The 27337-nt window shown below is 37.0% G+C and overlaps 1 protein-coding gene and 1 pseudogene across 1 annotated transcript in view; one reads left to right on the top strand and one right to left on the bottom strand.

The window, feature by feature from the left end:
* The first annotated feature begins 4893 nt into the window (after positions 1 to 4893).
* BMPR2 (bone morphogenetic protein receptor type 2) overlaps positions 4894 to 27337 on the top strand; it is a 166655-nt gene continuing 144211 nt past the window's right edge. Inside the window, exon 1 of the mRNA XM_032480054.1 lies at positions 4894 to 5083. Within this exon, the coding sequence (XP_032335945.1) occupies positions 5008 to 5083 (76 nt within the window). The 5' untranslated portion in view covers positions 4894 to 5007. The remainder of the gene's footprint in view (positions 5084 to 27337) is intronic.
* Positions 14905 to 16376, bottom strand: LOC116663845 (annotated as a pseudogene).

The raw sequence follows: 27337 nt of genomic DNA, 5'->3' as shown, positions 1-27337 counted from the left end.
TAGCCACACTTCCTATACAGGTCCTAACAGGACAATTTTCTGTTGTCCACACTCTGAACAAGAGAGACTTAAGTTTGCTTTTAGGTCCGGAGGATGTCAAGGAGGGGTCAGCCTTCAATCTTATTTTCTTTGTGCTTCACATCTGGGATTTCCCCTCTCCCTACAATTACAACTGAATCTTCCAAAATGAGATTATGCCATGTCCTATTCCTCAATTTAATCCTAAAGATTAAATCCTGAAGTTTCTAAGCAGCTTTCTTTCTTTCTTCCCTTTTTTAAATGGAGGTACCAGGACCTCATGCATGCTAAGCATGTGGTCTACCACTGAGCTATACTCACCCTCCACTAGGCAGCTTTAAGTTGCCTTGTGTTACTGGACCCTGAAGGATGTTCTCGTGCTAACTTCTGGGCATCTGTATTGTTTTTATTCTAGAGTTAAAATTTTTTCTTATATTTTTCTTTGAGACCACCACTTCATGATGATAAGGTTTGTTCTTAAAAATTATGCAGTCTCTCTGAGCCCAGGTAACTTCCATCTGTCGACTTTTGTATAAAAGGGGTTCTGCCTTTGTCATTGTTTCAGTCCTTGTTCTAAAAATCTGCTTAGTCCTCCCAGTTCCCTCCTAAAACTAGGGTCTTGCAAGAAGACTTTTGCAAGTCTTCCACCTCAGAGGAAAGATATAATCCCTGAGGGGCCATACCATATAGTGAAGATCGATCAGTCTTGCAGACGCTGTTGGTTTGTCCACCTGGATTCCTCTGTTGCTCCCCTCATTTCCCAGTTTATTACTGCAGAGTTTTCTCCATGTATTAGAGGATCCTTCTGTACTACTCGTTGGGCTTTTGGTGATTAGAGTGCTAGGGATTAACTTCCTTTTGGACACCATAGTAGTTATTAGGGTTGTTTACAACTTTTCGTGTTTTCTTCCTCCTAGTAATGTGGGATTTAATTATGTTTCCCTTTTCTCTTGAGGTTAGGTTTGGTCATGTGACTTCTTTGACCAATAAAATGTGAGTGGAAGTAAAACATATTGCTTCTCGGTAGAAGCATTTTAATGGCTAGAACAAGACACTGCAGCACTAGCAATTAAATTTTATGATCCCTATTGTGGCAATCTTGAAAGCATGTATCTCAGTGAAGCCTCCATCAGTCTGGGGACCTCAGTGACTACAATGAGCAGAGTCCATGTAGTGGATGTTATGCTGAGTTCTCCAGGTCCACCCTTTAGGACTGGTACACAACCTCTCCCAACTGCTGGAAATATTGGTGGCTGACAGCTCTCAACTGGGTCCCTCTCTGGGGGTTGCTCTTGGCTAAAGAGAGCCTTCTCACCGAAGGTGACCATCCTTCCCTGGGTGCAGCCCATATCCAATGACAAGTTGATGTGAGGGTATAAAGATCCAGTCCCCTGCCTCAATTTAGGGCAATGTTAAAGGGCCATCCCAGCTCCAGAGCTCCCTGCAGAACTGGCTGAAGTCTCAGTTGAAACTGTGCTGCAGTTCAACCTCTCCCTCTGCCTGATTTTGTGACCCACAGTCTCCAGAGATTGTTCTTGATAGTGGAACCCAGTAACCTCCTGCATGCAAATCTCAGAGTATCAGAGTCTGTTTTCCAGTGAACCCCATTTGTGGTAGGCGTGACTTGTATTAAATATGTAACATGTGTGAAAAATAAATCTTTGTTGCAATAAGCTGCTGAGATGTTTGTTACAACCCAGTTTATCCTGACTAGTACAGGTAACAAACCTTGTCTGCCCTGCCAAGCCTTTGTTCTTACCTGAGTTTGGCTTGTCTGTCTTGCCTTAGTTGACAGATTGATTGCCAAGTTCTAGTTCTTCTCTGATGTTCTTTCTCATAGTGAGTGAACAACCATGTCCCAAGTGAGATATTACAAGAAACAACAGAAAAGGGAAGAGGGTTGCCTATCTATTTGTCTACTAATTATTCATACCAAGTTGGTGGCATAGTTTTTTTCCATGTGAATTTCCTAGGACTCTTTTGTCTTTTCTATATAATTTATCATACATTTATAGTATGTGTAAGGGTACTTATTGTTTCTTAGGAAATTATTTATGCAAGTAAAAATAGGATAATCAAGTTCTTAATCCCAATTTGAGAAAGAAAAACAGTATACTACCAATTAATAAACTTTCTACACCTCTAACGTACTTAAAATCCTATTGCTCTGAGTGCTAAATCTTATGTCTTGAAAGTAAAATGGTAAAACAATACAAATTTCTTATTTTAGGCCTTTTGGGCAAACACACACACTGTAATAAAGCTAGTAAACCAGAGCAAATGCTCCTTCTAATTTTTTTTCCTTTTAAGGTATTTTATCATATAGAAAACATTTTCTCTGCCTTAAGGGTAAACAGTGTAAGACTATTTATACTAAAGAGTCTGAGAATACTAAACTGTATTATAGAAGATATTTAGTATGATAACAGCAACTAGCCTAAGTAATGTGGAGATTTATTTACATCAAATTCAGGTAAAGAGATAAAAGGGGACTTGAACAAGCAAGCAAAGAGTATGACTTCAGGAGTGTATCTTTGGAACTGCCCTTAGACACAATGAAAGACCAGCAAAACCAACCTTTAGAATAACCCTTCTGCTTAGTAGAAGGGAAGGCTAGACTTCACTTCCAAGATCGCCCTCCCACGCAGATTTTCCACCTCGCATTTAAGAATTAAACACGGACTTCTGATCATGGCGCCACGCACGTCACCTTCTCGTCTTTCCCCCAGCAAAATCCCATTCAAGTCGACCTGACCCCTCAGGGGTATGTAAGAGCTGCAGGGCGGGGAGAGGACTCTCTTCCCCAATCCTGGTTGCCCGGGTTTTTGCGATTCAAAGAAACCTACTAAACAAATCCTTTCCAGATTCAAGGAAGCTTCAGTGCCAGCAAGACCTGCTTTTTCCCTTGGGTGAAAAGACCCGATCCCACTCTTTACACCGAGGCAGCAACTCTTCACCGCAATTTTCCTTTCAAATGCCCTAAAAAACTCCTAAAGACCCCAGCCTTTGTGAATAAAGGCCCACCCTCGAAGTGGAAACCTCGCTGCATAGACAGATATGCACAGACAGCAGGACAGCGAATAGAATTGTAAAAGAAAGGGTTCTTTCTGGCTTCGCATCCTTTCAAATGTTTAATATTCCTGTTAGCTAAGAAGAGCTACGGTAATGGGTGCTTGAGGGAAGCAGGACACCGATTAGAGGGTAAATACCAATTTAGGGGTGGTCTTTCCAATTCCGGCTTTTGTTTTAGTGAGTGAGGGTAGACTGAGGAGGCCAAGGTCTCCGGTTCTGGGAAAGGCGGGTCTGTCCAGGTTCTTTGGGCTTAAGGAGAGGCAGGCTCCGGCTCCAATAAACAAAGGGGGCAGTTTTGCCCCTCGAGGCTTTACTCTAGGAGTCCCAGAGGGGAAATCAGAGGCTAAATCACCGAGAAGAGTTTGCCAAAGGCTGGACAATAGATGCGGTCGCCTTCTCTTAAACACACACAGAAATCCCAAGCGTGCTCGTATGGAAGGGGTGTGTGTGTGCGTATGTGAAGGAGAAAGATCACTGCTGCCCATCGCGGGCTGCCGGCCCCGCCTTGCCCTCGCCCTCAGCTGCTCCAGGGAGGCACGCAGCTCCAGGGCCCCGGAGTCCGCCTCAGCTAGCCGGGGATCGAGGGGCGGGGCCGGGCGGGGCCGCGAGCACGCAGGCGCGGTGCCGGGCTGGTCGCGCAGCCGCCGCCGCCGCCGCCGCCGCCCGCGCTGCACCACGGGCCTGAGACAGACTGGGCCGGGAAGAGCCGGAGACTGAGGAGGAGGTGGAGGCGGCGGCGGAGGCGGGGCGACTCCGGTGACCGGGAGCGCCGCAGACTGGCAGCTGCGGCGACTCCCCTCTTTGTGTCTGGTCTGCTAGGAGCCACTGGAAGTGCTTCCCGGAGGGGCGCGGGGTGTTTCGCCGCCTGGTTGCCCACCCCCCTCCTCAGCCACCTACATCCGCCCTCCCGCCGCCCCCCGCCCTCAGCTCACAACGCCCGAGCTCCGCCCGGAGCCTAGAGCTGCGGGAAAACGAGGCGGCAGCGGCGGCTTCCTCGGGGCGGTTGTGATTCCCTCACTGGAGCCATTGACGGAGAAGACGAGGCTTTCACGGTGGAGTCTACCTCAGGCAAGATGGAGCGGCAGCAATAAAAAAAAAAGGGAGAGAAAGGGAGAGGAGAGCACTCGGGAGGGCCAGAAAGGGCAGCCTCCCCTTACCTCCCTCCGCCCGCTGTCTCGGGGAGCTCGGGGCCCAGCCCGCCGACCCCTCCCCTCCCCTCCCCTCCCCCGCCTCCCACCGCCCCTCAGCCCCCCAACCGGGACCTGCCGGACCCTCGCAGGATTGTTCCGCGAAGGTGTGCAGGCGGTGGGTTCGTCCATGGAGGCAGGCACCTTTTTCGATCCAGTCGAGGAAGAGGATTTGCTGTGCTCGAAATCGGAGTAAAGGAAGCACCGAAGCGAAACTTAAAAGGAATCCTGCCCTCCCGGAGCCACGGGCGATGCGCTTCGGGCCGCAGGGCGCCGCCGCCTCCGCCCGCCCGGCTTCGCCCTTCCCGGCAGTCGGGAACTTGTTCTGATGCTCGGCACCCCCGTCGAGTCCCCGCTCCCCAACCCTCGGCATCCTGGATATGTTTTCTCCCAGACCTGGATATTTTTTTGATATCGTGAAACTACGAGGGAAATAACTGCGGGGCTTTCTTCCTGTCTCCCTGCTTCTCCCCACAGACATGCCTTCAGTTTGGGGGGCCAAAGCGAATGAACCCCCCCGGCCGCGAGGGAGAGAAGTGAAGGGAGTTTCTGCGGCGGAATGAAAGCTCTGCAGCTCGGTCCTCTCATGTGCTATTTGTCCTTTCAAACTGCATTGTAATACGGGCCAGATAAGTCAGACGAGAGAGGAGACTAGCCTCCTGGCTGGATTTCTCCGCCCGTGTTTACTTTCCATATTTCTTTGCTCTCCTGCTTCTCGGCTGGCCCAGGGATGACTTCGTCGCTGCAGCGGCCCCGGCGGGTGCCCTCGCTACTGTGGACCGTCCTGCTGGTCAGCGCTGCGGCGGGTGAGTAGCTCCGGGCGGCGTGTCGGGGCCACTTCCCCTGTGGGTGGCGAGGGTGGGAGCCCGCAGAGGCCGAGGCCTGCGCTCGCCCTTGGCGACGCGTCCCCCGATCGCCCTGTACCTGCGCGCATTTCCCAGGCCTTCCAGGGAAATAACCTTTCACATTTTTGTGTAGTTTTGGATCCCAACTCGTCGTATTCCCCACCCCCCACACCCCCCACGTGTGTGTGGGGGAAAGACATATTGGGTGTGGTATCTTGACATTTTTAGCTGTGAGGTAATGCAAGGATTAAAAATATTTTAATCACCAGTGAACAGTGTCTATTATGAGATCTTTGGAAGGAGAGCTGTAGATTTTTTTTTTAATATAAAGAAGTGGATTTGGCTTAGAGTAAAAAGAGCATCAACTATGTAACATACACTTGAACCTTATTTTTAGATTTAGATCACTCTATGGGAATCCATGTTACTTTCATTATTCCAAAGTGTTCCCGAATGAATTGGATTAATGTCGAGGAAGCCAGTACTGTGAGAGTCTTAGTGCATTGTATAATACTGTTTATTATTATCATTAGCCTGATTTTGTTCCAAAATATTTTATTGTATTTCCATTTTTTCTTCAATCTGGACATTCGTTTTTTGTATGCTTTTGGAATTACTGTTGGGCTTATAAGTATTTTCGGTAACTTTTTATTTAGTCATCTGATATCTCTTGGCTTTCCTGTCATTGAGACAACTTTGACCTCACTTCAGACTTCTAGGAGATTTGAGTCCTGAAAGTTCTTTTGACATTTTACTGAAACTTAAAGGGAAATGGTAGTCATCATTTCCTTAGGATATTTTGTTTTTAGTTCTCAGGCACCTTAGGAAAAACCTCATGTTCCGTTTGCAATTATTTTTCAAGAAGTCTTTTGGCGACTTGCTTTTAGAAATTTTCGGGAATGAATTGTACATATACTTGTTAAATTTGGTTTGTAATGGCCAGATAGATTATGCATTTAAAAACGAAGAAAAAACATTAACACCTTTCCAATTACTTTTTTTTAGTAACTGTAGTTTTTCAGTATATTTCTCATTGCTATGTTAGGTTGCTTGCTTATTTCCATTTAAAAAGTCTGTATTGGGAAAATATTGAAAGAAAATTTGAACTTTCCTTTTGTGCTTTTGATATTGTTGATGTCTATGTTATGGTTGCGTTAAAATAGTTTGAATTCTGAATTCAGTGTGTTTTGACACTGGTATTTTAATATTCTTAATCATCAATTCTTTTTGGGGTAAAAATGAATGATTTTTGTCTAGATATCTTTATATTGTGTTAACTATTTAAATTCTCTAGTCATGAGCTGTGTGGTTCCTGTAAAATCTGAAGAGAGTAAAAGGCCTTAAGCTTAAGCATTCTAAGAGCAGAAATCTCAGAGCATAGACTTTTTAATGTCGTTTGTAATTCTTGACCTTAGAATGTAGATTCTCATTTATAGTTGACGGGCTTATCATTTTGGATCAGAATTGATAAAAGAGAAAAAACATTGATTTAAAAATAAACTTAATTTCTATTTGGTAAATAAAATACTAGAATAATGACCCTTAAAAGAGATGTATTAAAGTAATCACTGCTTAAAAGTAGTTTTAGTCATCTTTTTTCTTTAGTATTATGTAGCACCAGATGCCAAAATTTGTGAAGCTGGATTTCAGAGCTATAACAATACTATTAATAGTATTTATTGAGTGTTGCTATGCGCACTTTTTCATTTGATCCTCATATATTTTCTTATTTGATCCTCGTGACAATTCTTTACTCTAGGTTCAATTATGTTCCTTTTATAGAGAGAGCGAGTGAAGTACAGAGAATTTAAATAACTCGCCACACAGTCAGTAAATTGTGGAGCCAGGATTACAGCCTGCACCCGTACCTACCACATTAATGATGGCAACAACTTCTCTAATTGGGAACTTGAGGTAGAGTTAGTGCCTTCACCAGATCAGCCTTTGAAAAGAAGTAGGGACACTTGACAGGATCTTGGTACAGCATTAGTTATGCAAATGTCATGGTTCTAAATGTGTAAAACTTTGCTTTGCTTAATATTGGAGTGGCTAGTGCAGTTTCATTAAGTGCTAGGTGACTAGATATAGAGCCTGTGTAGATTTGGAGTATAGAGATGCAGTGATGTAGCTAGCAGGTGCAGATAGTGCAGCTGAACAGGAAAAAAATACTGAAGACTGACTGATACCCCATCCCTCTTTGGGGTCATGGATAAACCCTCTATTTCTTTTGAGTCCCTCTTTTCCACTTACTCTATCTAGTTCTTGGATTCCTTAATTCTATGAACAGTTAGTATGCAAAAATTAGAATTTATGAAGAATATGATGTGCTTGTTCGGTTTATAAATGAATTCTTAATTTTAATAAAAGGATAATACAATGTAATATTTATTTAAAGATCAGCTTCTGTTAAAAAAATTTTTTTTTAAGTTGCCGCACTTTTTATTTAGGTTGTAATGGTTACAGATAACATCTAACCTTATATCCTGCCCCATCCTATGCAGCCCACTGAGCAGACTGAGCTACCCTCTCCCACCAGTCTTAGTTCTTGTTTTCCTCCTACATGTCATCCGTGGTGGCCTGCGAGGCCAGGGAGCCCATGGTATTTCGAATGGCCTCATTATTAGGATCCATGTGTGAAAGTTTCTCCAGGACACTCTGAAGGAACTCAGGGTCCTATATCATGTCATAATCCTCTTTCTCCTTGGCTGGCTCAGATGTGTCCATGGCTGAACTGGCACCAATATCAGCTGATTCTGCTGAGTCGGTGTCATCTGATTCTTCCTGCATTTGAAATAATTCACTTGACTGTATTTCAGTTTTACATACATCTCTTAAGGAGCACACACATTGTCTAAAGTAAGACTTACCTCTTTGTTCTTGAGCAGTTGGTAAATATTGTTGAGGAACTAGAAATTTAGTTTAGTTTTTTTTTTTTTTAATGTTGAGAATCTCAAGATGTAGGCACTGCAGGAGCACCTGTGGTTCTTGATAAAATGCATATTTCTGGCCCAGCAGTCTAGATGTACTGAATGAGTATCTCTGGGACTATATATATTTTTAAAACTTGAAGCCCAAAAGATTCTGTATTCAGACTTTTTTTTTTTTTAAACGAAAGCACATGTTTTGCTTGTATTGTTTGTATTCCGACAGGGAGGCAATTAGATTTCTTCATTGATTTCTGCTTGGAGGCCTGGGGATTGAACCTGGGACCTCCTGCGTGCTGAGCATGCGCTCTACCAATTGAGCTATACCCTCCCCCGAAGCCCAAAGATTCTGATTCAGTGTTGAGAACCGCTGCTTTATGTAATCAGTCTTGATTGTTTAGATTTCTTAAATATTGTGATTCAATCAGTTTTGCTGCATAATAACTGACAACCACAGAATTATAGTAGCATTCAACAGTGAGCAGTTATTTTGCTCCACTTCTCCCATTCAGGTGCCCAGGCTGGAGGGAATGGTAACATCTCTGTGAGGGAAGCTCATCTCATGGCAGTGATGGCAGAAGCACAAGAGGACAAGCCCAATCCCACCAATTTCTAGACTCTGCTCTTCTAACATCCCTTTGGCCTAGCCCAAAGACAAGGGGTAGTGCAGTATACTTTGCCTGTATCAAGGCCATGGTTAATATATGGATGTATGATACTTTTGCTGGGAAATGAAGAATTAGGACTTTCAATTGAAGATATAGTCCAGGAGGGAAACTTCTCTTACCATTCGAACAGGGGCAAGCTCTTGATTAGGCCTTTGCATAAAAATTATACCAACTTTGGTCTGCACAAAAGCTATCCTGGCATGTGGGTTGCTCTCATGGTGGTATTGGTGTTGGTGTACGTGTGAAACGTGGGGTGGGGGATGTTTATTCCAGCTTTTCTTCATGAAAGGCCAACTTTCTTAACAGTGAAAGAGAAGAAATTGAATATGGTCTCTATCGGGTAAATTCTAACTATAGAAGGTACAGAGTGAAGTCAGTAAAATTCAGTTGTTTTTGTAACTGTCCATACCACTTATTTCAGCACTTGCTCATGTATTGCCTTGCTGTTAAATATTAGTTTTGTGTATTTGCCTGTCCTCCCAACCTGATAATTGCTTCTACAGGACAGGGTTCATGTCTTAAATTGTTTTGTAATTAAGAGTTTAAGAAATACTAAATGAATGAATAGTAGAAGGGAATTGGACCCAGTAAGTATTGTAAGATTGTTCAATACATCAAATGTTTTAGTAATTTATTCTTTGTTTGTCCCAGTTCTTTCAACTATAAAGTAGTTTAAATGTTGTAGTAGGAAGACCACTGTCTTGAGTTAATGAGACCTGGATTCTATGTGATTCTAGGCAAATAGATTATTTAACATAGTTTTCTCAGTTGTGATATTATGGACCAAATTATGTTTGAAAAGCAGATTCCTGGACACTATTCCAGACCCACTTAATATGAGTATCTGGACAGTGAGTTTGGGAATTTACATTTTAAACAAGTATCTCCCAGGTAAATTTTATGTACCCTAAAGTTTGAGAACTACTGGATCCAAGAGTCCTTTTAACTCTTAGAATTTACTTTATTTGTTTGTTTACTTTTTGTGCTAAGTATAACCTGTTCTGGATCATCTATTCAGTCAACATTGATATGAAACATTTCTTATTTTATGCTGTAAATAATTACCCAAAACCTTTTTCTTAAAACTTGCACAAAAAATTTTTTTCTGTCTATTCTTTGTCTTAAAGGTGCTTATGTTATTTAACGAAAAGTGCTTTGCTCACCCAGTGTTGTATTATGTTTATTTAATTTGTGCTTTTATTTTGGCTATGTCATTATCCTTTTCCTTCTGCCTAAAAGAAAAATTACTTGTTAGTAGAAAGTGGTTTTCTTTTACTGTTGATGAAGTTAGTTAGTTAGTTAGTTGATTGATCGATCAATCGATTGATTGATTGAAGTACAGTCAATTACAGTGTATCAATTTCTGGTATACAGCACAATGTCCCAGTCATGCATATACATACATATATTCATTTTCATATATTTTTTTATTAAAGGTTATTACAAGATATATTGATGAAGTATAAAAGAATTAGTGCTAAACTAAATTAGACTAGATAACATTGTTTGAGAACTGTTGATGAGAACTGCAGATGAAGTATAGATAAAAGAATTAGTGCTACAGACATTATAATTAGATGAAGATAATTTGTATCTCCTATTAGACAATGCTTTCTATTGAAGACAGGACTTACTTCATTCAGCTTTCTGTATCCAGCCCCTGTAACAGTGCTCAGCATTTGATTTGTGGTCCATAATTTATTTTAGTTTAAATAGTCAGGTGACCACAGAACAACTGATTAAACAATAAAGTACTCAAAATTAGCAATTTGAGAGAAATATATTCATTGATGACTTACATAGGATTTAGTTCAGTTTCAGCGTTTTCTCCAATTTTTATCCATGCTTTACAATACCCAAGTAAGATAGGGATCAATTCATGCTAGAAGAAACTCAAGGAAGATAGAGAGTTAGAGTAAAATCTTTATTCTTAGCAAGCGTTCTTGATGAACCATCAGCTCCTCCATCTGAAAAAGTGTGCGGTTCTTGGGCACCATGCTAACTTACGCTTTGCATCATCTCAGCATGCAAACAAGGGCTTTTCCAGAAAACAACTTCACTCAGCATTTGAGCAGTGTCACAAAGAAAAGCTGATCATAGAAAAAATGAATAGAATTCACTTCCTGAATGTTGAACCTGCTCTTATTTTGTATTGACTTTTATTTCCCTAAATAGAAGGGCTTCCCATATGTCATTTACAGTATTTCATCAGAACAAGAAATATCTGCTGACTAGAACTGTGATTATATTTTCTTTTCCTCAACATGATCAAAAATATTTAAACCTGTGTATGGGTTCTTTTCTAAGTACTGTACATAACAAGTTAAGAAATCACAGAAAATCATTTAAGCATTTATAGTGTCTATAAATAATAGCAATATTTAACATTTAGGACTGTTATAAATGTCATTTATATTTTCTCAACTAAACATTATTAAAGCTCTTTTGGTTAAAAGAAAAGAATTAGTGCTAAACTAAATTAGACTAACACTGTTTTGGTTTCAGTTACAAATTAATATTCCTTGGAGTCCTCCAGGTCAGTAAATTGCATATATTAAATTTCTGTCCACGAAAGAAGAATTATATTCTGATTTATCTGCTGGAAGAAATTAAATATGAGTGTTATGATATCTAAGAATTCATGAATTTTGACCGTCTCGCATAGCACTCACACATGTTGAAGAGACTCTTATTTCCCCCTTATAGTTAAATGATCTACTCTTTGAATCCTTTCTAGAGGCAATGAAGATGACATTGTGATGATACCACTTATGTGTGGAATCTAAAAAAAAAAAAGACAAACAAACTTATTTACAAAACAGAAACAGACTCACAGACATAGAAAACAAACTTATGGTTATGGTAGGAGGAAGGGGATGGCAAGGGATAAGTTGGCAGTTCTAGATTTGCAGATACTAACTAATATACATAAAATAGATAAATAACAAGTTTATACTGTTAGCACAGGGAACTATATTCAATATCTTGCAGTAATGTATGGTGAAAAAATATGAAAACAAATACATGTATGTTCCTATATGACTGAAGTATTGTGCTGTACACTAGAAATTGATACAACATTGTAAACTAACTGTACTTCAATTAAAAAAATTTAAAAAAGGAAAAAAGATGACTTTGTAGAATCTTGAATACAATAGACTTAATTCGTTTTTGTTTTTTAAACTTTTTATTTGTCTATGAGATGGATATTGACAGCTAAGATTACAAGAATACATACATAATTTATGTATACTCTATGTGAGGTTAAAAATAAGCCTGTAAATAAATGACATGAACATTTTGGAATATATTGCCTTAACAGAAATATTAGAACATAACATTTATTGCTTGCTCTTAATTGCGCTTAATATAATAATTGTTTGACGGTAAGTATTTTGTTTTAGACACAGTTTCTGTTCCAGTATGCACCCATGGGAGCAGCAAGAAGGATATGGGGGCTTTAATAGGACAGGTAACATGGAAATAGAATTAAAATGTCCAGTCAACAAACATTTATTAGTGCTTCCTTTGTGCAAGTTTCTTTTCTATATGTTGGTGGATTCAAGGAAAAATAAGAAAGACTGCCTCTTCTCCTCACAACTATCCCATGCCATAGCCTGTATCACTTTGTGAAGGAGAATTAGATCTCATACTGTTTGAAGCAAGGGTAGCTATTTTGCAAACCTTTAGCAGTCTTTTTTTTCTCTCTGCATATAGGTATGTAGGTATTCTATAACACAGGAAAAGAGACCGTGTTCTAGTGTCTTCTGGCTGATCTCCACCCTCCTTTTATCTTTCTTTTCTGCCAGCCTTCTTGAAAGAACAGAGAACACTTCTTGATTTCCATATCCTCAACTCCTTACTTGCCACCCTCGCCCCACATGTATATTAGGTTAGCAGTGACTTTGTAATTGCCAAATCTAGACACTTTTCAATCTTGTTCTCTTTGACTTTTCTTCTGAATTTGGCCGTTTTGATCATACCTTCGTTGAAACTGTCCTCTTCTCACTTCAGTGACTTTGCATTTCCTTGGTTCTGTATCTTCTTTCCTTCCCCCTTTTTATAAAATATCCCTTTGATTGACTTGAGTACATGTTACTCTTATTGCTCCTCCTCTTCCTTGTTTATTTCATTTTACTGCCTCTCCCAGGCTTTAATTATCCCTGAAAGTAGATGATTTCTAAGTTAGACAGACAACCAGACTTTGAAACTAGAAAGATTTGAGTTCTTTCCTGGTGGTACCATTGGCTGTTTACTTTGGGCAAATCACCTCTTTTGTTCTCAGTTTTCTTATTTGTAAAGTGACAGGATTGACCTGCATGATGCTTATAGTACTTACAGCACTTTTGCTTATGGTATGAGAAAAGCCAGTGTTACACTTAGTTACTATCAGTGTGTACCACTTTGAATGATATGTTTGGTTACTACTGAGTAATAGTACTTTTTTAAAAATTAAATTATAGTCAGTTTACAATGATGTGTCAATTTCTGGTGTACAGCACAATACTTCAGTCATTTGGAACATACCTATATTCGTTTTCACATTCTTTTTCACCATAAGTCACTACAAGATATTAAATATAGTTCCCTGTGCTATATAACTTATTATTTATTGAGTAATAGTACTTTGAATTTAGGTTGGGGAAAACTGTGGGGTGGTTTGAAATTGTAAAGGCACTACTTTAAAAGAAATGTAACTTAAGTTTTTTACAAGTGTATTTTATATCTTGACTGTTGAGTTAGGACCACACAGGTATTGTAAAGAAAGTCTCTTTAGGGATATGCTTCAATGAAAATATAAGAATAGTCTATAACTAAATATAAAGGGTACTTTTAGAATAGTTGGAATCCTAGAATTTTAGAGTTGGACAGAACCTTAGAGTAAACTTTAAATAATTAGAAGCATAATTAAGAAGTTTAGAGTTCTCAACAATCTTGTCTTTCATTTTAATTTTAAAATAATATCAAGGTCAGTTTCAGCTCAGCCTTTGACTCGGTTATCATACATGCCAAATCAGTGATACCTAATCAATGCAATTTTAAATTTAGGTTAGTAAACTGTTTTTAACAGCTTTATTGGCTATAATTCCTGTATCATACAATTCACCTATTTAAAGTGTACAGCTTAGTTGGTTTGGATATATTGTATTGTTAACTTTAAAAAATTATGGTAAAACATATAAAATTTGCCATTTTAACTATTTTCAAGTACAACTTAGTAGCATTAGTTACATTCACAGTATAGTTAAACTATCACCAGAACGTTTTTATGACTCCAATCACAAACTCTGTGACCATTGAGCAACAACCCCCAATTCCCTTCTCCTGCCAGCCCCTGGTAACCTCGCTAATCTACTTTCCGTCTCTGTGATTTTTGCCTACTCTAGATATTTCATGTCAGTGGAATCATACAATATTTGTCCTTTTGTTACCTGCTTATTTTGCTTAGCAGAATGTTTTTAAGGTTTATTCATGTTGTAACATGTGTCAGAATTTCTTTGCTTTTTAAGGCTAAATAATATTCCATTATATGTATACACCACATTTTGTTTATCCATTCGTCTGTTGATGGAGACTTGAGTTGTTTTCACCTTTTGGCTATTGTGAGCAATGCTACAGTGAATATTAGTGAACAAGTATCTGTTCTAGTCCCAGCTTTCAATTTATATATATATATGAGTAATTTATATATATAAAAGAGTAATTGCTGGATATAATTGTATAATTCAATATGGTTTAGCTTTCTGAGGAATTGCCAAACATTTTCATAGTGGCTGCACCATTTTACCAGCAGTATACAAGGGTTCTACTTTCTCCACATCCTTGCCAGCACTTACTGTTTTTTGTTTTGTTTTATTTTTTTAATTATAGCCATCCTAGTGGGTGTAAAGTGGTATCTCATTGTGGTTTTGATTTCCATTTCCCACATGATAAATGCTGTTGAACATCTTCTCTTGTGCTTATTGTCCATTTGTATATCTTTGGAGATATATCCACTCAAGTTCTTTGTCCATTTTTAAAAATTTTATTTTTATGGAGATATAATTGACATATAGCATTGTGTAAGTTTAAGGTGTACAGCATTTTTTTTTTCTCTAGAAAATCGCCAGGTATTTTCACATTTTATTAGCTACAGTATAGACCCTAGAGCTGCCTCATTCTCCCCTCTCCCCTTCCCCCTACCACGGGGTCAGGCCTTCCCAGGAGTCCCTGCCTTTGCTGCCTGGGCCTGCTGGAACTCCTACTGCAGCTGAGCAAGGGTTTCCCTCTGTTGTTCTGACTGGTGCTCTAAGTCCCAGAGCTGGGATTCACATGGCTTAATTTCAGGTGTGATATAGTCCAGCCTTTTCCCTACTGTGGCCCGAGCATCCCCCAGCTCTTGTTTGACCATCCCAGGACCCAGAAGTTTAAAGACCATGTTGGACCCATCCAGCAGGACGAGTTCCTCCTTCATGATATTATTTTCTATTAGTTGTGCCTCTAGCTTCTGCCTCCCTGACATGGATTTACTCAAGTCTTTCTGTAGCTGTTGATATTTCTCCACTTCTCCCTATAACTTGTTCTGGATCAGCTCAGCCACAGTTGGGACGAAAGTGTTCTCCCTTTAAGTATTGGTCAGCATGTTGATTTGATACATTTGTATATCGCAGTGTGATTACTGTTGTACCATTAACTAACAACTCTGTTATGTCACATAATTATCTTTTGTGTGTGTGTGTGTGTGTGTGGTGGGAACAATTAAGATCTAGTCTCTTAGCATCTTTGATGTTTGTGATACAGTATTTTGTCAATGATCACTATGCTGTTCATTGTATCTCCTGGATGTCTTTATCTATTGGTTGTAAGTTTGTACCCTTAAACATTTATCCATTTTTTAATTAGGTTGTTTGTCTTTTTGTTGTTGAGTGGTAGGAATTCTTTATATATTCTGAATATTAACTCCCTGTCAGATAGATGATTTCCGAATACTGTGGACTGAGTGTCTGTATCCCTCCCAAATTTATATGTTGAAATCAACTCCCAGGTGATGGTATTAAATGATGGGGCTTGAGGAGGTAATTAGTATCCTTATGAAAGAGAACCCAGAGAGATCCCGCCCTCCTTCCACCAAGTGACATTACAGCAAAAAGATAGCCATCTAAGAAGTGGATTCACATCTATTACTGAATCTGTCAGCACCATGACCTTGGACTTCCTAGTTTCCAGAACTTTGAGAAATAAATGTTTATTGTTTAAGATTAAGATAAGAAACCTAAAGTTACCATCTAATAGGAAAGACTAAAGTGTATATAAATTTCTTTAAAGAAAGAGCCATGCTGAGGAAAGTCCTCAATGTCAAGGGAAAGAGTAGTCTACCCATGTCACTTTCCTGCTTAAAATGTTTCAAAGTCTTCTCACAGCCTTTAGATGAAGTCTAAACTAATAGGCTTATTCCAAGTTAATTTCTCCCTGACTGTACTTCACCCCTTTACCCTCTTTTCTGTTTCCATAGCCTATGCTTCTTCCCACCACAAGGCTCTTTAGTGATGCTTTCACTTTCTGGAATGTTCTTTATGCCACCATCCTCCTATAACATAGACATGATACACACTCATACATACATACTGCATACCCCTTGGCCTGATTAATCCCTACTCCTATTTCAAGTTTCAGCTTAAACATCACTTCTTTAGGGAGGCCTTTCCTGATCCCACAGACTAACAAGTCTGTTTTCTCATGGTTTTTCTTTTAAAATAAAAAAAAAAAAGAAAAACCCTTTCAAGTTTACTTAATGGACCTTCAGATGGTTAACTCCAAGAAGTCAGTGACCATATCTATCTTACCCACGTGCCACTGTAGCCTCACCACTTAGTAAAGTGCCTGGTACAAAGTAGATAATAAAATTTTATTAAATTTAATATGCAGAACCAATATAGCTAACAATAATAACTAATATTTATTGAGTGCATACTCTGTGCCAGCAACTGTTAAAAGTGTTTCATGCAGAATAAATATTTAACTTCCTACCTTTAAGGTGAAAAAAAAAGTTTGTTGTTTATAAGCCACCCATTCTCTGGTATCTTATTATATAGTAGCCTGAATGGACTAAGACACCAAATGTTTTCTCTTATTCTGTTTTTATTTTTTAAATTCTGTCCATTGATGTACAACAGTATTTGATTTTGATGAAATCCAGTTTATCTAGTTCTTGTCACGTATGCTTTTGGTGTCATATCTCAGAATCCATTGTCAGTCTAAGAGTTTTATGGTTTTAGGTCTTATTCTTAAGCCATTTTATGGTAATTTTTTGTATGTAGTGTGAGGTAGGGATCCAGCTTCATTCTTTTGCATGTGGAAGTCCAGTTGTGCAAGAACCATTTGTTGAAGAGACTGATCTTTCCCCATTGAATGGAATTGGCACTCTTGTCAAAAATCATTTGGCCACAGATATACAGATTTATTTCTGGACTCTCAGTTCTGTTCCATTGATCCATGTATCTGTCCTTATGTCAATACTATACTGTTTTGATTGCTATAGCTTTGTAGTTAGTTTTAAAATTGGAAAGTATGAGTCCTCCAACTTTGTACTGTTCTTAAAAACCAAGATTGTTTTGGCTACTTAGGGCCCCTTGCAGTTCCATGAATTTGAAGATTGGGCTTTTCCATTTCTGCAAAAAAAAGAAAAAAGAAAAGAAAAGGGGGCTGTTGGAATTTTGAAAGGGATTGAAATCCATAGGTTGCTTTGGGTACTATTGACATCTTAATATTAAGTCTTTCTATCTATGAACACAAGATGTCTTTCTTGTTATTTAGGTTCTTTTTAATTTCTTTCAACAGTGTTTTGTAATTTTTAGTGTTAAAGTGTTTCACATCCTTGGTTTAATTTATTCCCAGATATTTTATTGTTTGTTTAGTACAGTACTATTAATAATTTGATGGACTTTATTCCTTGTGTTTATTGTTAAGGAAAATGGTGGAAGACCTTTTGATATACTTAAGACATTTAAATTTGTTACTATTGTTACAGTGATTTTTATTGTTTTAACCATCCCCATTCTGAAAAGCTGAGGAAATAACTAATTACTTAAATTTTACTTTATGGGGCTGTCTACTGAAATAAAAATGTGCAGCATGAGAGCTGTGAGTTTCAGATTTATTTCTGGACTTAATGAAGTCTATAGCCTGGGAGATAGCCTCTCAGATAGCTCTGAGGAACTGCTCTGAAGAGGTAAGGTGGGAGGTCAGCATATATGTGATTTTGGAGAAGAGGTACCTGCAGTCAAGCACACACCTTGTTGGAGGTTATTGTTAGTCACAAGGCACAGATATATTAGTTAATGATTTTAATGCTTTTCTAAGTATGGGAAGATGGGGGAAAAAAAAGGGTTCATAAAATTTACTCCTGAAAATATCTAACTACCTGACGCTTTGTCCTGCTAGTTTTCACAGATCACAGGGTAGCTTATTCCTGATCTCCGTCCTGAACTCCTTTCAGGATGTATTGAAGGTCAGAGACTGTAGAGGCTAGTGACTTAATTCTTACAAAGCTGGATGATGAGTGACATTCTTTAGTTGGCAGTACAAATGTTGTTGAAGAGGATTTTGATTGTATTATACTTTAACTTATCACTAAACCTACAAGAATAACTTAAAGATTTATGTCTGTGAGTCTGACTCTTGTTTTGTAAATTAGTTCATTTGTGTCATTTTTTTAGGTTCCACATATAAGTGATACCGTATGATATTTGTCTTTCTCTAAGTTACTTTACTTAATAAGATTATCTCTAGGTCCATCCATGTTGCTGCAGATGGCTTTATTTCATTCTTTATTTCATTCTTTTTTTAAGAGTAATATTCCATTACACACACATACATACACACACATATATACACACACACGCACGCACGCACACACCCCACGTCTTCTTTATCCATTCACCTGTGAATGGATATTTAGGTTTCTTCCATGTCTTGACTATAGTGCTGCTATGAACATTGGGCTGCATGTATCTTTTTGGGTTAGAGTTTTCTCCAAACATGTATTTTGTGGAGTGACACATCTTTCTTATATAAAAGACACAGGATATGTTTGCATATATATATATGGGAGGGGAGAGACGAGATAGAAGTATTTTAGAAGTATATAATTATTTCTTTATAGATACTTATATAGGTAAGATATTCATAAATCACTATGAAAATGTTACCTGAACCAGACTGACTTCTCAGCATAGGATCTTCATGTCTGACCCTAACATAAGTACTTTTTTTAAATTAAGAAATCTGTAAATATAGGTTCATTGGGGATGGGACTTGGAAGCTAGGGAGAGACAGGAGGAAGGGATACTTTTCAGTGCCTTTTGCACTGAATTTTGGATCATGTGACTGTGTTACCCATTAACTAATATGAAATTCCAACTTAAAAAAATTTAAACCCTTCAATTTTTCTTACTTCGAAAGCTGTACAGAGAGGGGAAAGTACCTTTACAATGGAGAAATATACAAACACTACCTCAGGTAATATAAATTAACATAATCAGTGATTAGTCATACTGATAGTATCGATGTGATTTGAGAGAATGGCACACCACTTCTCTGGTTTTCCTCCAAATACCTCACAGTCTTAGTCTAACTAATCAGGAGAAAAATATCAGAGGGTCTCAAAATGTGGGACAATTTACAAAATACCTGACTAGTATTCCTCAAAACTGTCAAGGTTATCAGAGACAAGGAAAGTCTGAGAAACTGTCATAGCCCAGAGTAGCTTAAAGACACAAAGCCCAATGTATGTAATGTGCTGCTAACTATGATGTAGTATTGTAGATGAGATTTTGGAACAGTAAAAGGACCTTAGGGCAAACTAGTGGAATCCTAACAAAATGTGGAGTTTGGTTGATAGTAATGTACCAGTATTGGTCCCTTAGTTTTAACAAATGTACTGTGGTAATGTAAGATGTTAATAATAGTGGAAACTGGGTGAGGGATATACAGGAAATCCTCTGTAGTATCTTTGCAATTTTTCTCTAAAACAAAAACTATTCAAAAATAAAAGTTTATGAAAAAAATGTACACGCTTATTTTATACAAATATAGGAAGAAAGAAAATTTAAAAAATAATCTTGCTCACTTGAATATAAGGACCTTTATTTAATACCTTGATTTTTTTAAAGACTTTTCCATACGTATATTTTAAAGTGCTACTATACTCTGTATATATACATATGTCCATGTGTATACACACATACATATATACACACACACACATATGTACGTTTGTAACTTTTTTTTTTTTTTGGTGTTGGGGGGTTGGTAATTAGATTTATTTATTTATTTAAATGGAGGTAACTGGGGTTTGAACCCAGGACCTTTTTCATGCCAGGTATGCGCTCTACAACTGAGCTATGCCCTGCCCCCCTTATGTTTGTAACTTTGAAACTTGCTTTTTTATGGTGATATATTGTAACCAGAACTACAGTTTAAAATGAGGGAGAAAGGGTTTGAATATGTTTTAAAACTTGTTGAATATATTCTCATTGACTCTTCATATGTTTTTCTCAGGATGTATTCAAAATATAGTACATTTTATTGATACAAGGGGCAGCCTTTCAGCCCCTTCAAATTATGGATTCATTATCCCATTTACTTGAAATACTATGCCATTTACTCAATTAACTTTTTACAAAATTCTGTATTATAAAGAATTGGTAGATATAAGGTATAATTTTTCTACTGTAGCTTGTGCCTTTAAGAGTCTATATGATATGTCAAATTACATACCAATAAGATATAAGGAGAATTATTACCAAAAGAACTAATGTAAAATTTCATATACATGCCTGGAGTCCCAGTGTCCAACACTATCCATTAACATTGCCTTGAGCATGTTGGGTAACACTTAAACTGCATTATACAAATTATCAAGCTATAAATACAGAATTTGTATAATCATTTTCACCTTAAATGTGTTGACTGTGGACTTGATGGAAGAATTGTGGACATGATAATGTATTGGCTATAATAGTTTTAGATGGAGTTGGATGTTTGGAGAATAGAACAATCATATACACACATATCTATCTCTGGCAATTCTGCATCTATATCTGGAAGGTTAGATGCAGATGGAGGCTGAGAAATTTCAACCTCCACTTTTCAGGACAGTAGTTTTCCTTTAAAATCTCACTGTCAAAAATATACATGATGATATACCTTCATTGTGTCCCAGCAATTTAGGTGCAAAATAGGATGATTTAGGGCTAAATGTAACCTGGCAAATGACATAGTGTGTCATTATTACGTGTGTGTGTGTGTGTGTGTATGTATATGTGTATATGTACATATCTAATAATCCAGACTTTCCAGACCTTTTATTTAAATGAGGAAATAGTTGACTTTTTTCATCATTATTGATGCTTCCATCTTTGCTTTTGTATATAAGAATAGTCTATGAACAAAGCTATACAATTATAGTAGACACTCTAGGCCAACATTTTAGGGAACATTTTGTTTTTGTTATTTGAAAAGTAAAGAGGAAATACTAATAATCCCATATTTTCAACACTATGTTTTACTTTGCTGTATTTACTTCTATTTTTTTTTTAAAAAGGTGTATATATTTTTGTGTGGGTGTGATTGTTACATGTTAGTTATATTTCAAATTTTTAACATAGAATAGTATGTCACAAGCAGTAGCTGTGTTACATTCTATTGAGTGTGTTTATTATTTACTCAATTCATATTAGGAGATGTTTAGCTTGTCTTGGTTTTCTTCTCTTAATAAAGATTGCCATATTGGTACACCAGAAATTGACACATTGTAACTGACTATATTTCAACTTTAGAAATAAATAAAATAAAAGCACCTACAATCTACAAAAAAAAAAAAGAGTACTATATTGAATGCTTTTGTGCATATATCCTTCTTGTGTTTTGGTTTATTTCTGCGTTCTCAGATATCAGCAGCATGACTCAATTTGTTCATTTTTTTCTCCTTAAAACACTCTCTTCATTTGTGTTCTAAGATACCACATTCTTCATTTTCCTCCTACCTCTCTGTCTCCTTTGATAGTTCTTCCCTATGTCCCTCACTTATAAATGGCATGTTGTCTCAGGACTCAGTCTTTGGTCCTTTTCTTTTCTCTGTCTACACTTAATCCTTTGGAGATCTTATCTGGTTTCATGGCTTTAAAAATAGCATCTAGAGGCTGAAAAGTTTCAGATTTATTTCCAGCCCAAACTTCTTTCCTTGAAATCCAGTTGCTTGTAGCCAACTGAGTATTCAGCATCTCCACTTATATGTCTCATAGTCATCTCGAACTTAACGTGTCCAAAGTAGAACTTCTTCTATAGGCTTCTTTTTCCTATAGTCTTACTCAACTCAGTAAGTGGTAGTTCTATCATTCCAGTTGTTCAGGCCAAAAACAGAAGATACCCTGTCTTTTCATTTGTTTTTCATACACATCAGTCTGATAGCAAAAACTCTTGGCTCTACCTTCAAAATTTATCTAGTCTGACTACTTACCACTTCCGCTGCTATCATGTTAATCAAAATCTACATCTCTCTCACTTGTAATTTTTCAGTAGCTTTTGTTTTCTCTAACACCTTTGTTTATTATGTTCACTTTTCAATATGGTATCCTCGGTCACCGTTTTCAAACATAAATCAGATCATAACATTCAAATCATGACACTTTATGCTCAAAGTGCTCTGATGCCTCCCCATCTCACCCAGAATTAAAGTCACAATCGTTAAAATATCCTACACAGTCTGGCCCCTGCTGCTTATGACCACATCTGCTGATCTTCCTCTACTTCTGATGTGCTTTTAACTTTATAAAGGAGTAAAAATTTAGAAAATCAAATGTTTTAGAGAAGGTTAGATTTAAGATACTTTATTCTACATGGTGTGACAGTGGTACCTTTAGTGAGTAAATCTGTATGTTGAGAGAGTAAGGGAGGAGACATGAATATTTCTTGAGCCTTTAATATATCCACTGTGTGCCTTACATCTTTACTGTGTTATCTCATCCTCTAAAACTATTATTTTTCCTTATTTCACAGATGAATAAACTAAATCCTCTGTAACTCCAAAGCAAAGCATTAATATAATACATACAGTGTTAACCTGAAGGTATAAAATATTTTGAATATTTTAGGCATCTGAAAATCTTATTTTCATTTTAGTCATTCAGGAAAAATTGCCCAGACTGAACTATGTCTTAGTTATGATCTCTTATTTTGCTGTAAATGACAACAAATATTTTAGGTTTTGGTTTTGTATATACCATTCAAATGTTGGTGGATAATAAGAATTTTCATTGAAGATTTGAAACTTCAGTTTTGGAAAGGTTAGATCGGAAGGTTAGTTAGATCCCGGAGAGTGATGATAACATATTTAGTTGAGGAGAACTTTTCAATGTTTCCATCTGTTGTTAGTGATTAGTGATTAGAATCCCTAGGGGCTAGCCTAGTGTGAAGAGTAACTTTTTATATTTAGTTACTACACAAAGGGCTGTACTGTGGTGACAAGAAAGGCAAGATTAGAAACAATCAAATGATATCAAGAAATGAATTTATTCATATTACATATCGAAACCAAATTTTTTGTGGCAAATAACTTTTCTGGTATATTTAATTAGTTTTTCCTTTGGCTAAACCAATGCTTTACCTTGATGAAATGTTATCAAAAATGTTAATCTGGGGGAGGATATAGCTCAAATGGTAGAGTTCATGCCTAGCATGCACAAGGTCCTGGGTTCAATCCCCAGTATCTCCTCTAAAAATAAATAAGTAAATTAATCTAACTCCCCCCCGCAACAAAACAAAATGTTAATCTATAAATTCACTTTAGCTTTTGGCACCAACTTTTTCCATTTATCCAGCATTTCTCTGGGGATCATTGCTTTGTCCATTTACTTATTAAGTTTATGGGAAATTCAGTTTTAATGGTCTTTGCTGCTAAGAGCAAGACAGTACTCATAGATTTGTACTAAGTTAGCTTACGTTTGTACACTAAGCAGCTAATAGGCTTTATATTTCACATCATCCTGTTAATGAATATAGATTACATTCTAGTTATGGAAGTGTATCATTTGGATATGCTAGGTTGTTCTAAAACAGCAATAGTTATTTCTTGCTCACTCTGTATATCCATTAAAGACTGACAGGGGTACTGTGCTCATCATTCAGGGATCCAGTTTGATAGCGTCCCACCATCTTGAAAGTTGCTGGTTGCCAGAGGTATAAAAGTATAAGAAAGTCTTTCATGGTATTTGTATGTTATGCCTAGAAGAGATTCACATCACTTACACTTAGCAACTCACTGTTCACTCTTATGGCCTCTCCCAGGTTCTAGGAAATGTGATCTTTCCAAGTATCTACAAAAGGAATTTGGGAAATAGGACCAATGATGACTCTAGGGGGTAGTAAGATAAGATAAACTTGTATTGACTTTGCTTTGTATTTTAAGACTTGTCTTTGCTTCTAGACTTTGATTTTATTTCTTTAAAAAAATCTTTGTTTTTAGAATCCTGAAGTTGTAACACAAGATAATTTAAAACATTTTTAACTGATAATGAAGTATAGAAAATAAAAAGACCCATTCCTCTTTACTTTTCCTCTAATCCCATTCCCTAGGTGTAACCACTGTTGTTTGGTGTATAATCTTTCATACATTTTTTGCTTGCTCTATAAATAAACATCTGTGTATAATTAGAATTTGTTTTTAAATAAAGGTAGAATCATTATGTACTGTATAATATACAGATTTTTGTGATTACTCATGTAGAATAGTTCTAGAAGTAAAATCATTTGTTCAAAGTTTGCACATTTAAAGTTTTGATATGAACTTTCAGATTTCCCCCAGAAGATTGTGCTAGTTTTCATTTCCACCAATAGTATGTCAGAATTCTCATTTTCTTATATCTTTTCCAAATACTGTATAATATCTGTTTTCAATTTTTGCCAAGCAAAAACATTGTATTTTGTTTCAGTTTGAAGTGAGTGCTTTAATTACTAGTGAAGCCAGGCTTCTTTTTGTTTGCTTATTAATCAGTTATAGTCCTCTGAATTACCTGTTCAGATATCAGAGTAATTTTTCTAATGATTTGTTTATTATTCTTATTGATTTAAAGGAGATTTTATATAAAATGATTTAATGCAATTAGAATTGTTTATCTTTTCCTATTTGCCGTCTGGGTTTTGTGTTATCTTAGAAAAGACTTTACCATATCCACAATTACCAAAAATTCTATATTATAGTAAGGAGGTAGATACTATTATGTATTATCACCATTTACAGATGAGGAATTTTAGGCACAGAGAAATTAAGAAACTTGCCCAAAGCAACATAAATAATATAGAAGCAAGCAGCCCATGCTCTTAACTGCTACACTCTATTGCTTCTTGTATAGCTAAATTGTCTTTTAATCACTGAATTCCCAGTAGAGAAAGTGTCCTATTTGGGGAGTAAAAAGCATCATTTAGGGACAGTTAATTTGAATTACATAAAATATACTTCTAACATGTCATAATAGATTTTTTGTTTGTCATGGTAAATAGGTGACTAATACCAATTGCTTAAAATGCCTGAGCGTTGGCACCCGGACGTTTTCAGCTCTTATTTAGAGCCTTACCTATTATTTTAATTTAAAACTTTCTAAGAACCCTGTTTATTTGGGTTTCTAACTTACAAAAGTTGAGGAAGCATCGGATAAGTAAGTAGATGACTAATGTCAGTGGTTTAAAATGCCTGAGCATGTATATATTCATTTAATGTATTCAGAATGATTTTGAGTTAGAACCTATTCTCTGCAGTTGGTGTATGGAAATACATAGCACTAACTGAAATACTTTTGTATTCCTGGTTGTTTATTCTAGTGGTCTTATTTCATAAGAGTGGTACAAACGTAGGAAAGAATAATGGTAACAAAAGGTAAAGGGATAGAGTTGGGGGGAAGTTTGAGGGAGAAGGGAGAAAAAGTAGTTTAGTTAATTTCCTCTTAATATTGTCTGGTCTCCACCCAGTCTGCCACAGCTTGATCTGGCCTTGTTGCCCTTGCCTTTGATCTCTGTATTAGGGTAGTCTCCAAAGAAGCATACCATTCTTTGTGTAAGCTCTTGTAGGTTTGTGAATTCAGACATTTTTAAATAATAATATTGGAAAGTTTGGAGCCTATTACTTAAAGCAAAGAATTATATTTGAAAGGAGAACTCTGAAAAACAATACCAGAAGGAAGTTAATACAGTCAGAAGTACTAAAATTACTGTAGGTTGCATTTAGCATCCTCTCACTTAGGTGAGCTGATTCCTGAAATCTTTTCACCTGTTTTTCTTATTTAGGTCACTAATTATAGAATTTGTTGTTTAAGAAGAGCATCTAGTTAAGGTGTTTGGAGAGAGATTCCTGTGAGACTCAAGTGAGTCATATCCTCAGTAATTATCTTCAGAACTGTGTTGGAGAAGCAGTGAATTTCTGTAGCTAATGAATATTTCATTATTGTTTAAAGGAACTTGTATAAAAGATTTACCAATAAAATGTGACATTAATAAAATAATACTTGAATGCAAAGAACTATATTAGATGCTACTGAGAGTAACAAAGTGAAATACCTCCTGTTTAATAACAGTGACATCCCTCTTTATGGGGGCTTGCTGTATGTCAAATGCAATGCAGAATGTTTTTACATATATTTTTCTCTAGTCAAAATAGCTGAAAGGAAGATATTTTTAGTATTTTAGAATTGGGAAACAGATTGACAGAGATTAAGTACTTTGTCTAATGGTATATACTTCTAATAATAGTTAATTACTTACTGAATTAAAAAATATTTTAAATTTATTTTAAAAATTTTATGGAGGGAGATAATTAAGTTTGTTTGTTTATTGGAGGTACTGGGAATTGAACCCAGGACCTCAAGCATGCTAGGCATGCACTCTACCACTGAGCTATACCCTCCCCACAAATTATTTTTTGAATACGTCGTTGTGATAGGCATTTATGCCAAGCTTTTAACTTTATTTCATAGAATCCTTTTATCAGCTTTGCTGAAATAGAAATTGTTTTTTCATTGATAAGGAAATTGATTTGTACAGAGGTTAAATATATCACCTAAAGCCATACACCTAGAAAGTGGCAGAACTGGAATTCATGCCAAGGTTTTCTTGGTTTCTGAAAGTCTGTGCTCTTAACCATATTTTCTCTCAAGACTTTTTCATTTGTAAGAAAGAATTGATCATACTGAGGTGCCTTTCAACTCTGAAATTTTGTGGATTGTTCTCCATTAAGTAATAAAGTTATGATAAATTATCTTCACACTAGCTGTGTAATAAAACTATTTGCTTCATTAGCAGAAAGACTACTACTGCTTGGTCAATTCTGTTTCCAAGTTAGCATGTATTCATTGAATATGAATACCCTAACTGTGTTAGAGTGGGTGTGGAAGAAGTACGAATCATGGTCCCAGTATTTGATAAACTTAACCTGTTACAGGACAAGAGCATAAATATAGTGGTGTATGCTCAGCTACTGAGTTAAAAAATCCAATTTGAAGTAAGATATACAGAATGCGTATATATAGGCAGTAACAAGAAGGATAGTAATAATTCACTGTGGCTGGACAGGCATGGCATAGAGTTCACTATTCCCT

Source organism: Camelus ferus, chromosome 5, assembly GCF_009834535.1.
Source record: "Camelus ferus isolate YT-003-E chromosome 5, BCGSAC_Cfer_1.0, whole genome shotgun sequence".
In the NCBI taxonomy this organism is placed as follows: domain Eukaryota; kingdom Metazoa; phylum Chordata; class Mammalia; order Artiodactyla; family Camelidae; genus Camelus; species Camelus ferus.
Note: the sequence above shows the minus strand (reverse complement) of the source record. Positions and strands in the feature narration are given on the sequence as shown.